General features: G+C 30.4%; 1 protein-coding gene across 1 annotated transcript in view; it reads left to right on the top strand.

Moving 5' to 3' along the window:
- Positions 1–1,587: 1,587 nt before the first annotated feature.
- The window catches only part of Pex19 (peroxin 19), a 30,124-nt gene continuing 16,670 nt past the window's right edge, over positions 1,588–15,041 (top strand). The window contains exons 1-3 of the mRNA XM_067272864.1: positions 1,588–1,733; positions 12,603–12,670; positions 14,482–14,650. Of these exons, the coding sequence (XP_067128965.1) occupies positions 1,682–1,733; positions 12,603–12,670; positions 14,482–14,650 (289 nt within the window). The 5' untranslated portion in view covers positions 1,588–1,681. The remainder of the gene's footprint in view (positions 1,734–12,602; positions 12,671–14,481; positions 14,651–15,041) is intronic.

Genomic DNA, 15,041 nt, shown 5'->3' with positions numbered 1-15,041 from the left:
GAATGAAAAACGAAGACTGTTCTTGGAGAATTAAACCAGAGTACATTATTTGGGAAATATCGGAGGTATGGCGTTTGAAAATCCGTAATTTTGGAAACAATCGGTTTTCGACTAAGTTCGGCACTTAATATTGCGAGAAATTTCACTCTCTTTCAACAACGTGAAAGTTCATTATTTTTAATTATTACTTAAACAATTCAAATAATGGACTTCAAGTAATTCTAATTATTTGTAAAAAACGAGTAAAAAATCATAAAGTATCGAGGATACGGGTCGAAAAATCCCCAGGAATTTTTCGGGGGGTGGTCCGTTCGGATATGTCGGGCCCCGTCTCTCACCACCCGGTCGCCCCATTGTGGGCCTGGCCGAACCCATAATGGGCCTACTAAAAGAGGCCCTCTTAGTGCCTGCAGGGCGGAAAGAGTTAAAAAAAAAAAGTATCGAGGATATTATAAAGTATAATTTGATAATTTATTTCAATATAATCAAAAAACATAATTAGACTTCGATGTAGCGCCAATAAAATTTGTGAACGAGTCTTAAATTATTAAAAGACTTCTGAAATGAAGCAGCAATGGATTGTCAATGCGCTATCGACAACTGAATGATTAATAGCCATCACGTAAGATGCCCGGATGGCGCTACGTGGGCTACCGCTCTGGGGGATCCGGGATCGATTCTGGACGGGTCGAAAAATCCCAAGGAATTTTTCCGGGGTGGTCCGTCCGGATATGTCAGCGGGCTTGCTAAAAGAGGCCTTCAGGGCGGAAAAAGTTTAAAAAAAGCCATATTTCAGCGAATTCTTTTACACCGAAATTTATTATTTATATTCACCAATTACCAGTATTAATAAATTTTATCTATAAATACAGTAGAGGCTCGTTAATCGGAATCGCCGGTAATCGGAACGATTTTCAGTCGGACTGTGTCGTGTTGAATCGAACGTTTTTGATACTAGATTTACTTCTAAAGTATAATTTTTATGTTTTTATATTCTTTAATATATTTATTTTGTTTGTACAAAATGCAGAAATAATTTTTAACAATACGATAGCCTCGATTATTATTATAAAAATTTTCGTTAGGCTTAAAATCGACGAAAATTCAACACGAAGCGACACGCAAAGGAGAAAAATTTGAACATCGGATAGGTTTTTTTTTTTTTTTTTTTTCTTTAACTCTTTCCGCCCTGTGGGCACTAAGAGGGCCTCTTTTAGTAGGCCCATTATGGGTTCGGCCAGGCCCACAATGGGGCGACCGGGTGGTGAGGGACGGGGCCCGACATATCCGAACGGACCACCCCCCGAAAAATTCCTGGGGATTATTCGACCCGTTCGGATTCGATCCCGGGTTCCCCAGAGCGGTAGGCTGCCACCTTGACCGCTCGGCCATCCGGCCATACATCGGATAGGTTAATATATTTTTTCGTACATAATCGGTAATCGGAACAAATCACTAATCTGAACAACCCCAGTCCCTAATTGATTCCGATTTTCGGTTCTCTACTGTAATAACAATTTCGTATGTAATATATACTTAAAACTTAGAGAAAAAAATTTATTATATTAAACTAATTTTGTCACCAGAGGGATATTGTAGTGCTAAGTTGAATGTACAGTACAGTACGTGTAGTTTGGTTTGCTGTGATTAGGGTTATAGAAGTTGTGTAAGGAGTTTAAAAATGTCGGAGGTAAATAATTGCGAAGACGAAGAGCTATCTAATCTATTAGACTGTAAGTATGATATATTTCATCCATCGCATTTGTATAAAAATAATAAATACACACCAGGCCTTTGTATTTGCAAGTTGACTTGATGTTGCATACGTTTTAATTGGTTTTCTTTAAAATAATTTAAATTAAGAAAGGAATTCAATTGGAAAAATCATTAAAGTGAATACCGTGATTGTTTGTTTAAAAGTAATTGAGGATTTTCCTCTTAAACTTGTCTTGTTTCTTGAGAAAATGATTTATTATTCTAAAAAACCAGTTTTTTGGAGGATGTATGTAAACAAAATTTAGTTTACGTAGTAGAAATTAATTTATTTTTTTTTATTTTTCACGGTTCATAATTTAAGTTTCAATGAATCAAAAGTAAAGCTTATGCATAGAACAGGCTCAATTTAAGCTCTGAATAACCTAAACAGAACTGTAGAGCATACTCAAAGGAACAAAAAATTTAAAGGAACCATATCTCTACAAGCAAATGTTTGCAAGATAAAGCCGCCAAAAATTACTGTACGTGACATCAACCTGCTGCTCTGGAGATCTGGAGATGAATTTGGACAGACCGATAAACCTAAAGATTTTTGGGGATCGTTCGTCCTTTGTCGTCCAATCGCCCTGCAGTGGGTTTGATGGTGTTCATAGGGAGGAAAATGGCAGGAAAAATAAGTGTCTTGTCAATGTGTTCTGCAGCACTGTGTAATTTTAAAAATTTTGTTAAGAAAATAAAAATTGGAATTCTATCCTGTCTAATTTTGTGTTGTTCTGTTCATTTTGTCTACTTTGAAAGTCTTTTGTCTTAATGTACAGTGCATTTTGTTATTGTTATATTTAAAATCAAAACATTTTAGAATGTGCTTATATTATATAAAATAATGCTAATTTTGTGTGTGAACAGTGTTTAAAATTAGTAGGCCTACTGCCTTCTTTCAAGAGGCGACTAAAAATGCACATATGATGTGAAGTTATTGCCAATGTTGGGTCGCTTGCTGATGTTCTCAGTGTTTTAGATGATGGATTGCTTTGAGAAAATATTGCCAAGTACTAATAAAATGTGAATAGTTTGTAAAATTCCATACCTATTACTATCTTGTTTAATAAGTTAATATTTATACTGTGATATTTGCGAATATCTTTCTGATCTAGAGGAGTATTGTCTAGATTGGACTATCCAGTCTAAATTGTTGTTTAGAATTATAGTACAATAAATTTAAAGCTTCATTCAAAATTGATTAAACTTTTTAATTTATGACATCTTGCATACTGCAATTAAATGATATAATACAAGTGTACTGTGATGCTGTGTCATTGCTTAAAGCAGGGGTGAGCAACCTTTTTAATCAACCAGCCAATTTAAATTTTAAAATTTTTTGGCAGGCCGCACATAAAGTAATACTTATTAATAATTTACAAAACTTTATTTATAATAAACATTAGAATAAAAAAAAATATAAAATTTAAAAATAGTAAAGATTTCATATACAAATTTTAATGCAAAATAAAAACAAACAAGAAAAGAACAGAAAAACGAATTTACTTGAAATTTTTAATGAGAAATTTGGCACTGTTTTTTCGATACAAGCTGATCAATATCAGCCGGAATTGATGAGGTAGCTACACGTACGCAGCTTTCTAATCGTGCATCACTCAGTCTTGATCGGTGGTCATTTTTGATTAATTTCATGGTTGAAAATAATTGTTCGCAAACATACGTACTTCCGAACAGAGACATCATTTGCTTTGCATTTTTCGTCAAAAGCGGAAATTTCTCAGGGCTCACATAAGATTTATAAAAATTTTCGATGTTTACTGAGAAAAATACATTTCTTAAATCGGTATTATTCTGCATGTCAATCACTTCCATTTGAAAGTCTTCGGGAACTGTATCCACATCGATATTAAATGGCGAGGAAAACATTTTCATGGAAACCGCTGTCTTCTCAGCTTTGAACATTTGGAATCGTAATTGAAATTCGTTGATTAAAATGTCTATATATTGTGCGTATTTTTGAGAAGTAGTAACGTTTTTTTTTCTAAATGTGGAAAGTGAGACACATTATTCTGCAAAAGATGCTGTTTCCACAATTTTAATTTGCGCTCAAAACCCTGAATTTTATCATACAAATTGTGAATAAACTGTCCTTTACCTTGAAGTTCCACATTAAGATCATTCGAGATGCTGAGTCATGTCGATAAGAAACCCAAAATCGCACATCCATTCTTTATTACCAAAATGAGGAAAGGCATATCCCTTCATATCCAAGAACAATTGTATTTCGCTTTTTAAGTTGTATACTCTTTTTAGCATTGCACCTCTACTAAGCCAACGTACTGTACTCGGTATTAAAAACCACGTCGCCATGTTCAGTTTCTAAATCTTTCAGTAATTCTTTAAATTCACGGTGATTTAACGCGCGCGACTTTATAAAATTGATTAGTTTAATTATTGGTACTGTGACATTTGGCAAACTCAATCTTTTCGCACACAAATTTTCCTGGTGAATTATGCAGTGGTTAACGAATATTTCCCTTTCTGTGACCTTCTTAATGTCTTGAAATAGCCTTCCCGATACTCCTACCTCCATGCTTGACATTGCTCGTGGTCCATCTGTCGATATACCAATAATCTTTTCTAATAAAATTGAAAAATTTTCCAACACAAACTTTAGTTTGTCGTACAGGTCTTTGCCGGTTGTAGTCCCTTGCATTGGATTCGGTGAACACAATTCTTCGGTAATATTAAATTTGGTGTCAATACCACGTAAAAATATAGCCAGTTGTGCTGTATCGCTAATATTGCAACTCTCATCAAGTGCCAAAGAACAGTATTTGAATTTTGCATTGTTGCTATGTTCTCGGACAAGTCTTCAATTCTCCTTGCAATGGTGAATCTTGATAAACTAATGTTTGAAATAATATTTATTTTATCAGGAAATGCTATTTCTGCAACAGCAGTCAGACATTCTTTTATCATCTCTCCATCCGCAAAGGGTTTCATTTTTTTTGCCAGTATTTGACTGACAACAAAACTAGCCTTTACTGCCGTATTTGATAAAATAGCTTGATTTTTAAAAATAGCCTGTTGATTTCCCAAGTTTTTTTCCATTTGATTAAACTTATCTATCCGGAGTTGTCCTGTTAAGTTTTTATATTGTTGTTCATGTTTTGTATCATAATGCCTTTTTATATTATATTCTTTTAATGTCGACACAGTCTCTGAGCATATTAAGCATACAGCTTTATCTTTGATGAAAGTGAAAAAATAATCATTTTTCTTGGAAATGACTGTGTTCATCTGCAACCTTCCGTTTTTTTGTTTGCTTTTCTGACATGCTATTATGGATTAAAAATTTGAAAGTTAAAAAAATTTGTAGGAAAACTTAATTTTGAATAAAAAAAACTCTAATATTACCTTTTTGACAATAATATTGCACTCACGCCTTTCAAGAAACACAAGAATTGCTAAAATTGCTAGTTAACAGCTTACCAGTCTGACTGATTGTGTGACAGAAGCAAACAGAAACAAGCACAGACACGGCGCGTTCGTATTGCATGTTTAAACAAGTCGCCGACAAGTGAGTAACTCGTCACAAAAAATTGTTTCGGTTTAGTATGTACTACCATTTTATTATAATTAATTTTATAACAATATATTGATGGGAGAAAGTCGATAAAATAAATTCAATTATAGAAATGCTTGGCGGACCGCATAAACATGTTTAACGGACCGCGTGTTGCTCATCCCTGGCTTAAAGTATTCAAAATAACAGTCACGATATTTTCAAAGAATAATTAATCATTTATTAGTGAAAAACATTAATTTTCATTAGATACATTTCTAATAGTTTAAACTGTATTCATGTATTTGACTGATTTCTTTTCTGATTTCTTATACTTTATACAGTATAACCTTACTAATTTGTGATAATTCAGACTACTATTTTGCATTGTTTTTTTTTTTATATTGAATTTGTTGATTGTAATAATTTCCTTACTCTTAGACAGTTGCATCAAAATATGATGTAGGAAGTTAGAAAAGGAATTTCAAACAATAAATAGCTTCTTTTTTAAGCTCAAATTAGAAAATGTTGGCAGTGACAAGAATGTTGCTACTACTATTGCACTACTACTATTGCAATGTGAAAGTTTATCAAATCACTGTATTTGTCATTTAAAGTGCACAATAAAATTTGGTTTTAGATAAATGACCTTACAATGTGCATTTGGGTATAAACTTCACTGGTTTGGACTAGGCTTTCACAATGCCTGACTCTGAATAAGCCAACTAGGCTACAGCCTAGGGTGCACGTATTTTTTGCTTAATTTTCTTTTTTCTGTTTGTTAAAAAATATTGTATTGAAAAAGAAGTAAAGAAGTTGTTTTTGCAACAACTTACTGGAATTAACTTTCCTAAAATACAGAATTTTGTGTGTAATTTTCCATTACAAAAATATACTAAATTAATTTTAAAATCTAAAAATATAACAAATGAACCAATTAAATAAATTTAATAATAAAATTATGTAACTCAATTTACCATTTCATATTTTGTGGCATTTATTTATTGTAATTGATACTAAGCTGAACCTAACTTTTTATTTTCTGTTATTCATCAATTCACATGATTATTTTTTCAGGAGTCTGAAACTCAAGCAATCTGTAGCAGGTGTTGACACTATTTGAATGTACTGTACATAGAAAGTAGCAACACCTACTAAAGTTTGCTCAAGTGTCAGACATCCATTGTATCTCATCAAAGTCTTCTGGTCACCTAAATTTATTATTGTAAGTAATTAGCGAGGTTGAGGCCAAAGTTTTAAATGTGAAAACATGTACGTCGGACGTTCAGCGCCACTTTCCTGTAAGCTTAGAAGTTTGACAATGGCATTTGGAATGTCAAGCATGATTCCACTGACTTTCCAAACACCATTGTCAAACTTCTAGGCTTACATGAAAGCAGCACTGAACATCCTGACATACACGTTTTCGTGTTTAAAACTTTGGCCTCAACCTCGCTAATTTCATAGATCTAGTTGCTAGAAACTTTCAAACTGAATGTCAGTTTTTCTAACTCTGCAAGACAATATGCAGAACAAAAACAATATTTATCAAGATTGTTATTTTTCAAAGCAATAGCAAATTGTGAAATTGTAAAAAGGTTTGATTGATTTATTGACCAAATAATTAGATTGGTTCCATTTTAGTTTATGCATCATTTCCTAATTTTCCTAAATAGTAACAAATGATGTATGTGTAAGATATTGTAGATGAATTGTGCAAAAAAGTTACATTAGTGTGGAAATATGATTTTTGCAGAGGGTGCACAAAATATTAGCAAATTTTTGCATGTAGCACTCATAACCCTGAAACAGGGACTGGACTTTTTCCCAATTAGTCTGAATTATTGAGTTCTACTATGTATAACACTGTTAATCTAAACATTTTACTAATCTTAACTCCCTATAATAATTCAGATTAGCAAGAGTGCAAGGTATTGCAAAAAATTGATTGAATAGCTAAAAGGATAATATATTTCTCTTACTATCACAAGGATCTGAGCTATCTGATTTGAAGCTTTGTTTTTTATGGATAGGTTGAATTTAATCATTGTTTGTTTCATTGCTTGTAATAGGCAAAATTGAGACACTTTTGTCTGCTTTGTGAATAGGAGTTAAGCTTTTAACCATCGATCTCTAGTCCAAATTACTTATTATTTTAATTAGTCATATGGTAGCCCAATAATTCAAATGTATGTACCATTTGATTATTTACATATATTGGCTGATTTTATAAGGACTTGTTACTCAAGTAGATTTAAGAAATAAATTGTTAGAGAAAAGCTAAAAGCTATATGCAATTTTCTGTTTTTTTTAATGAAAAAATTTTAAATAAGTATGAAAAAATTAATTGCTTTGGTTGTTAGTCATGAGAGATGTTAAAAATATTATTATATAGTGGCAAAGATTTTTAGTAAACTTTGTGTTTAACATTTTAAATAGTTATTTACAATTTTTTCTAAACATATTTGATGTCTTTTGTACTAACATTTGCACTTTGTATTGTGATAAATAATGTATAATCAAGTCCCCGTATTTACAAAGATTACATGTTCAAATTTTTAAAAAATTTGTACCTGTCCTAATAACATAAGACATCTTCTATATATCCCAAAACACTTATGTAACTGTTCACAATTAACAGAAAAATACTTAGATATGTTGAATTTAGGAAGTTTTGGAAGAATAGAATCAGTATTAAGATGGTGCATTACACCTACCCCTAGATAAAATTACTTTAGATATATTTTTAAAGGTTTTAGTAGTAGAGGTTTTACAATAGTGAATAATACCTATGTTTCTGAAAATAGTATGTGAAAATTTTTATTATATAGTTAAGAACAAGACTTGCATCAAAATATTCACCAGTTACACACAACACACAAAAGCTACAAACTATACTACTCAGATGATGCTTGCTACAAGACTGAATATGTGCATTCTTTGCCATTTCTCAGGGTAAATGCAGAGAGCTGCAGCCAAATTTTTAGTATGATAAATGTTATGACTAGCTCCTACAAATATATGGAGACACAACTGTAATTTTTTAATGCATGTATTGTATACAATGACTATTAAACTGAGATATCAGATCATAAACACATGCAAGGAGAGAGTGCATTATTTTCAAGGTGAGAGAGCTTATTTTCAATTTTGTTAAATATTAGGATGATAAATCAAAATCATAAATAAATCTTTAATTATTTTTTAATCAACACCACCTGTTTGTGAAAATTACATCTTTCAAAAGCTGGAACTATTCAAAATAAACAACATAACAAACTTTATGTACATATTCCAGCATGCTTTAATAGAAAAAAAAAAACATTTTCAGCTTTTATAAGCCTGCTTTAGTTATTTAAGTCATTTGAAAATTGTAAAAAATGCAAAAAATCTCATAACTTAAGGTGTGTTGTGTTTATATCTGTTTTTGATCTAGTTTCTTAAAACAAAGATCTGTATCTATTTCTTTCACAAATTCTTAGAATAAAATGTTAATATTATTGATGCAAAGTTAAAATTAAATTAAAATTATGGATATAGATGTTATAGAGGCTCCATGCTTCAGTTTCCTTTATAAATATTCTAAAGTTGACAGTTGCTAATTTATGTTAACATGACAGGCAGATTATTAGAAAGTTGCATGAAAGTCTGCAAATTGGATCTGTCATCTAAAAATTGCTTTTTTTCTTTAGTGATTTAGTAATTTAATATATTATACTGTGTATAATAAGTAAAATAATATAAATGTGTTATATTTAAAAAAATCATTAAAATTTTTCTGCAATCAATGATGATTAATAGTTTAATTTTGGAAATTTTAAATAAATTAAAAATATGATTAAAAATTGTATCTCAGCATTGTGATGACATCACAATAAGTAAAATTGATATAACTTAATATTTATACATAGTTTTTGATATTAAATCCAGAGCCATTGAGAGGACAATCTGGGGATTTTCCCCAGCTCTTCCTTCACTACATGCCCAGAGAAAACTTAGTTGTTTCTACTACTATAAATTAATGCCAGTTAACTAACAAAAAATAAAATATATAAGACTGCTATTTAAAGCTATTCGTTTGATATTAATTATCCAACCATCAGCCAAATTCATCGTGCAATTATACTAGAATTAAAAATTAGAAATTGGAAGTAAATGTTAGGTGCCATCTCTAACAAAAGCAGGAACTATAATTTTATTATTATTTAGAATAGTCTGGAAGAAAAGAATCAGCCCAGAGCAGGAATCAAACCTGTAACCTCTGTTTACCATCAAGTGTGCTGACCAGTTACACCTTCCAGACACATTTAAACTCTAGGTATAACTATTTCATTGGGTTGTTGAGATGTTATATATATATGTGTGCGTGTGTGCGCGTTATTCATTTGTTCAAAAGAACAAGCAAAACGGGGGATCCACATTACACCTGGGCACCATACCAAGCTTTTGATGGTCCTAATTAAATCCAAACATCTTGAGAGATTTTTTTCCATAAAAAAATATTGTTAAGTAACAATATTTGGAAAATAATTCTAATAAATTATAATTCCTATGATTTATATTATTTTATATTTATTGTCACTTGCTACTGTAAGTAGAACAAATATTTCAGATATATTTTTTTGCTGAATTTTCTAATGATAGCTGTATTATTTGTTAAGTAAGTAAATGTCTCTTCAATCCGAAAAAATCTTTCAGTAGACTGCCTTACAGCTATTCAGGTTATAAAACTCCTTTATTGTTTTTCTACAGATGCATTTTGAGCTACTTTAATTTTCTAGCAGCATCTAGCTCTTCTTCAGTGCTACAAAATAAAATTCAATTATCGAATTGACAAAAACAATGCAAGTAGATAATGTTTACAAAACAATAAAAAACACATTTCACAATACCCTAAGGATCTTCACAGGTTTCATCAGCTTATTTTTCACACCTATATGGTATTTCTAGTTTCCATTTATAATATTTTCACAATCTTAAAAATTAAAATCTGTAAAAAACAGAATAAAGGAGTTTTATAACCTGAATAGCTGTGAGGCAGTCTACCAAAGGATTTTTTTCGGATTGAAGAGACATTTACTTACTTTTAGATATATTATTGGATTTTATTGATTTTAAATTTGATAACTTTATCAATAGAGGTGGTGCAATTTTTTAAAATTTGATGCAAACATTTTCGATAGCATTAAGAAAAGTCAAATTAAATAGCTGGGAAATTAAATCTGTTGAAAAGTTTTGAATATTCTTAATCAAAATGTTGACAGCATACTTTAAGAAAGCATTATAAACACAAATCTGATTCAAACTGCTTTTCTTGGAATGAAAATATTTAGGCCCAAGAAAAGCAGCATAAATCAGTTCCAAACATTATTGATTATTCATTCAACTTGATCTTAAAATATTTTATATAAACATATTTAGTTTATTTCCCCAATCAAAATCTGCTAATTGATATGCAAAAGTATAGAATAAGTGAGAGAAAATGTTTCATTGCAAGATACTTTAATATATAATTAGGAGAATCATTTAAAAATAAAATAACTGCAATTTTAAAAACATTTCTCAATTATTTAGTATAGTTAACAGATGACAATTTACCTATAATTGCATAAAATATCATTCAAAACTTAAGAGATTTCTATGAAATTTGTTGATTTGATGTTGATGAAAAATGAAATATGACTTTAACAATTTTTGTATGGATGATATTTTATAAAGATTTCAGTTAAAATGTTAGACCCAATTAAAGAATAGTATATAGATTTAAGTAAATTTTTCTTAAAATTGCATCAAAAAAATGTTATTTTCTCTCTCCCAATTAAATATTCAAAAATTTTATTCTGGATCAAATTTATGATGATTTCACATATTTAAAGTTTGCTCTTATGTTTCGTATATGTTTTTTACAATTTATATTCTATATTACAAGGTTTTAAATCTAATAATAATTTACTTTGTCTTGGTTGTCTTGGTGTTCTGACTGTTTACAGTTTTAATTATAAAAATAAAACTATTATTTTCATTTGTGATACTTTGAGATGAAAGGTTGATGCCCAATTATCTAGGAAGAGAAATGCATAAAGCTTTTTAATATATGACTTCTCTGTTTACCTCTATCCAATGTTGCATTCATCCCAAATCCCATCCAGTCTCTCTTTCATTCTTCTTTTGGCAAACTTTTCTGTAAGGTCTTGGTCATAGATTTACTTAAATGCAGCAATTTCTCTATAAATAGGGTCAAGGTGGAGGTTATATTCAATCACGGCCCAAGACAGAGGATTATTTGAGTTGTTAGTGCTTGAGTTATAGTTGTTAATATTATATACTTGTGACAAATAGGCAAATGCAAGGTTATGAATTAACCTTTGCCCATACTTGTGTTGTGAGGCTATGTTCTAGATGCGTTATAATTCTGCCAATGTATCGTTGAATTTTGAGTTGTGTGTGAATGCTCTTTTGGTTAGGGCCCAGAATGCCGCTACCTTATATGAAAAGGGGTCATCAGAATTGGCGAGGATGAATAGAGGAGTATAGCATGGCTTGCAATAGACTTTGGTTGATATCCTGTCACCTTTCAATTGTATATTGATATCAAGGAAGGTTGCATTCAAATTAGTTATTTGGTCTAACTTGATGCAGAGGCTATATGGGTTATTATTCATTGCATCAATGAAATTATTGATATTGGGCTTAACTTTCCACATAATGAAGATGTCATCAAAAGAGTGTTCACACACAACTCAAAATTCGATGATATATTGGCAGAATTACAATGCATCCAGAACATAGCCTCACGACACGGGTATGGGCGAAGATTAATTCATAACCTCACATTTGCCTTTTCATCACAAGCATATAATATTATCAACTATAACTCACACACTAACAACTCAAAGATTTACTTAAATGTACTTAACTGTATTGTAACTTTAATAGAATAAGTTTAGTTATATATTTATAATATATTAGTTGAAATAAAAAGATGATATAAAAATAAAAATTATTATATGTAAACATCTCAAAACCTGATGTTATTAATCAATGCAAAACAATTGCCATAATGCATTGGGCTATTTTTCTACTAAATCCACTGATAGCGGCGGAAAAATAGCCTGATGCATTATGGCAATTGTTTGGCTTTAAAAATGAGTTTTTAATGATTAGCTTGTCTTCTAAAAGTCTTTTATATCAATTATATTAAGTTATATTAAAGTTTATTGAATCTTATTTATATACTGATGTTGATGATGATGAATTAAATACTATAAATTATTAAATTTAATTCAAAATAATATAATTTTAATTTATTTTGATTTAGGTGCCTTGAAAGATTTTGATAAACCTGTAGAAGATAAAAAGCCAAATACTGAAAATGAAAATAAAAAAGTTAGTATCATTAAAATTTTGTTAATATATAATAATGTGGATAAGATTTGTTTTATTTGTAGTTCTCTCTCCCACAGGTATTGTATCTCTAACTCTAGAAACATTAGACCTTAATCACAACAATTTTATCACATTACAGAAAGTTATAAGATTACAAGTTTATCTCTTAAAGAAGCTATGAAAAGAATTTTATAATGCATCATTTTTACATTAAAGAAATTATTGATTGGTGTGTGTAGTAATTTAGTGTAATATATATTGCAATTGGGTTTAGCCTATTAATATCCAATGACTTATTAAGGTTTTCAGCTGTCAGTTTTTGCTGCCCTTATAGCCTATATAATTTTGGAAAATGCTGATGGATATTTTAAAAAAATTTGTATTTAGAAAAATTTTTCTGTCTAGTAGAATGACACAGCTATGATATTTGTAATTTGAGACAATAAAATGAATTATTTTAATACAACATTTACGGAACATTTCAGTGATTTTGACCCACCCATCTAATAGATGGATGGCTACCCACCACTCTGGGAATCTGGATGGGTTAAAAAAATTCCAGGAATTTTTCAGGCTGATCCATTCAGATACATTTGGCTTCTGTTCCTTAACACCCAGCCATCCCATTTTGGGCCTGGATGAACCTGTAATGGACTTGCTGAAAAGGGCCTCTTAATGCCCAGGACAGAGAGCTAAACTGCCTATCCATCTAAGCACCTCTGCCCCATCACATACAGTATAATTCAATACATATTTACATGGAGTTGCATCTAGCTTTGCTTTTGATGAAATTATCTATGTTACAATCAAAATTAATTTCTTTGATGTTTAACAAGGTTAAACAATTTAGTCTTAGGACTAATTGGACCATGCTAAATTTTAAAGAATAATTTATAACACAAGTATAATTACATATCAAGCATAAGTTTTGCTGAGTTATTTCTTGCCAAATGCAATACATTTGTGTGTTCCAAATTAAAATGCCTAGTATCTATATTGCATTATTTACAATTTTTACAAGAGAAATGTGCTCACAGATGACAGCTTATTGCAAAAATTTCCCTCTCCCAGATATGACACAGTCACAAAAACTTGCTCTCAAGTTTTAACAGCATGAACAAGAAAGCAAAATGACAGTGCTGTAGACATCATTGGTTACTGATAAACATGAAAATTGAATAAAACTTGGAAAATAAAAAAATTTTTGCTTCATTTGCTTAGCATTCTACTAAAATGTTTAGATACATGCACCAATTATCAGTGCTATGCCAAATTTGCAAATTACAAGTTTCATTTCAATAGAAATTTGTCCTGTGCACTTCCACAGTCTGCATACTACATAGTAATATGATAGTATATTATTGTGCAGATTAGATTTGAAACTAATCCAGATCTTTTTAATTTATTACTCATTACAGATTGGGGCATTGTTCCTTCTCCCTCACTAATACTGGTCAGCTGCATTGTGAGTCAGGCAACTCATAATGCAGTATGGTTGGCCATGTAATATGTGCTTGTACCTCATTTTAATCAATTGATTATCTGTAACACTCAAGAAAACAAATTTTTTATACATGTATAATTTTTTCAGTGCATATTCATATGCACCAATTAACAATCTTGTTGATCTGCTAAATGTTTTGTTTGTAACAAATTAATTTCTATTCATTTCATAACAAGTTTTTAGATATAAATTACATATTTCCATATAAAATGTTCAATACAACTCTATTTTATATAACAATAACTACTAGATTGAATTTTGATTTTTAATTGTTTTTGAAATGAAAATTTTATTTCATTTTTTATAGGAAGAAGCAAAAAATACAGAAGCACATTTACACCAGTCAACAGAAACAACTTCAGATCAGTTATGGGACTTCAGTAAATTTGAAGAAGCCATGAATTCATTAGTGTTAGGTGATAAACAGTTAAAAGAAAATCTCAATAGTCTTTCTGAATTTGCAGATCAAGAGGGAGGTAAAGTATTATATATTAGTTTTTATTTTATAAAACAGTAGAATTGTTTTAATTGAATTACTTTAATAAACAAATACAGTGAAATCTGCCAACTTGACAAATTTTGCATTTTGCCTTGTCTTTCTGATAAGCTGACATTTATAAACACATGACTATTGATAGTTGTACCTTCTCTTCATAATATTATTTTATTTTTACAAGAAAAACAGATTATTCCAGTGATTTCCAACCAAATTTTGGTGGTCTGTGGAAAAATTTGGACATTGATCAACTCAAGGTTAGGCAAAGTATTAAAAGATAAATGCAAAATGCTTGGTTACTTTTTCTCACTCATTGGGGGTTTTTTATTTGAAAATAAAACTAAACATAAAATGACTGTTATCAATAAATA

Source organism: Centruroides vittatus, unplaced genomic scaffold (assembly GCF_030686945.1).
Source record: "Centruroides vittatus isolate TY-2023 unplaced genomic scaffold, ASM3068694v2 contig_458, whole genome shotgun sequence".
Taxonomy (NCBI): domain Eukaryota; kingdom Metazoa; phylum Arthropoda; class Arachnida; order Scorpiones; family Buthidae; genus Centruroides; species Centruroides vittatus.
Note: the sequence above shows the minus strand (reverse complement) of the source record. Positions and strands in the feature narration are given on the sequence as shown.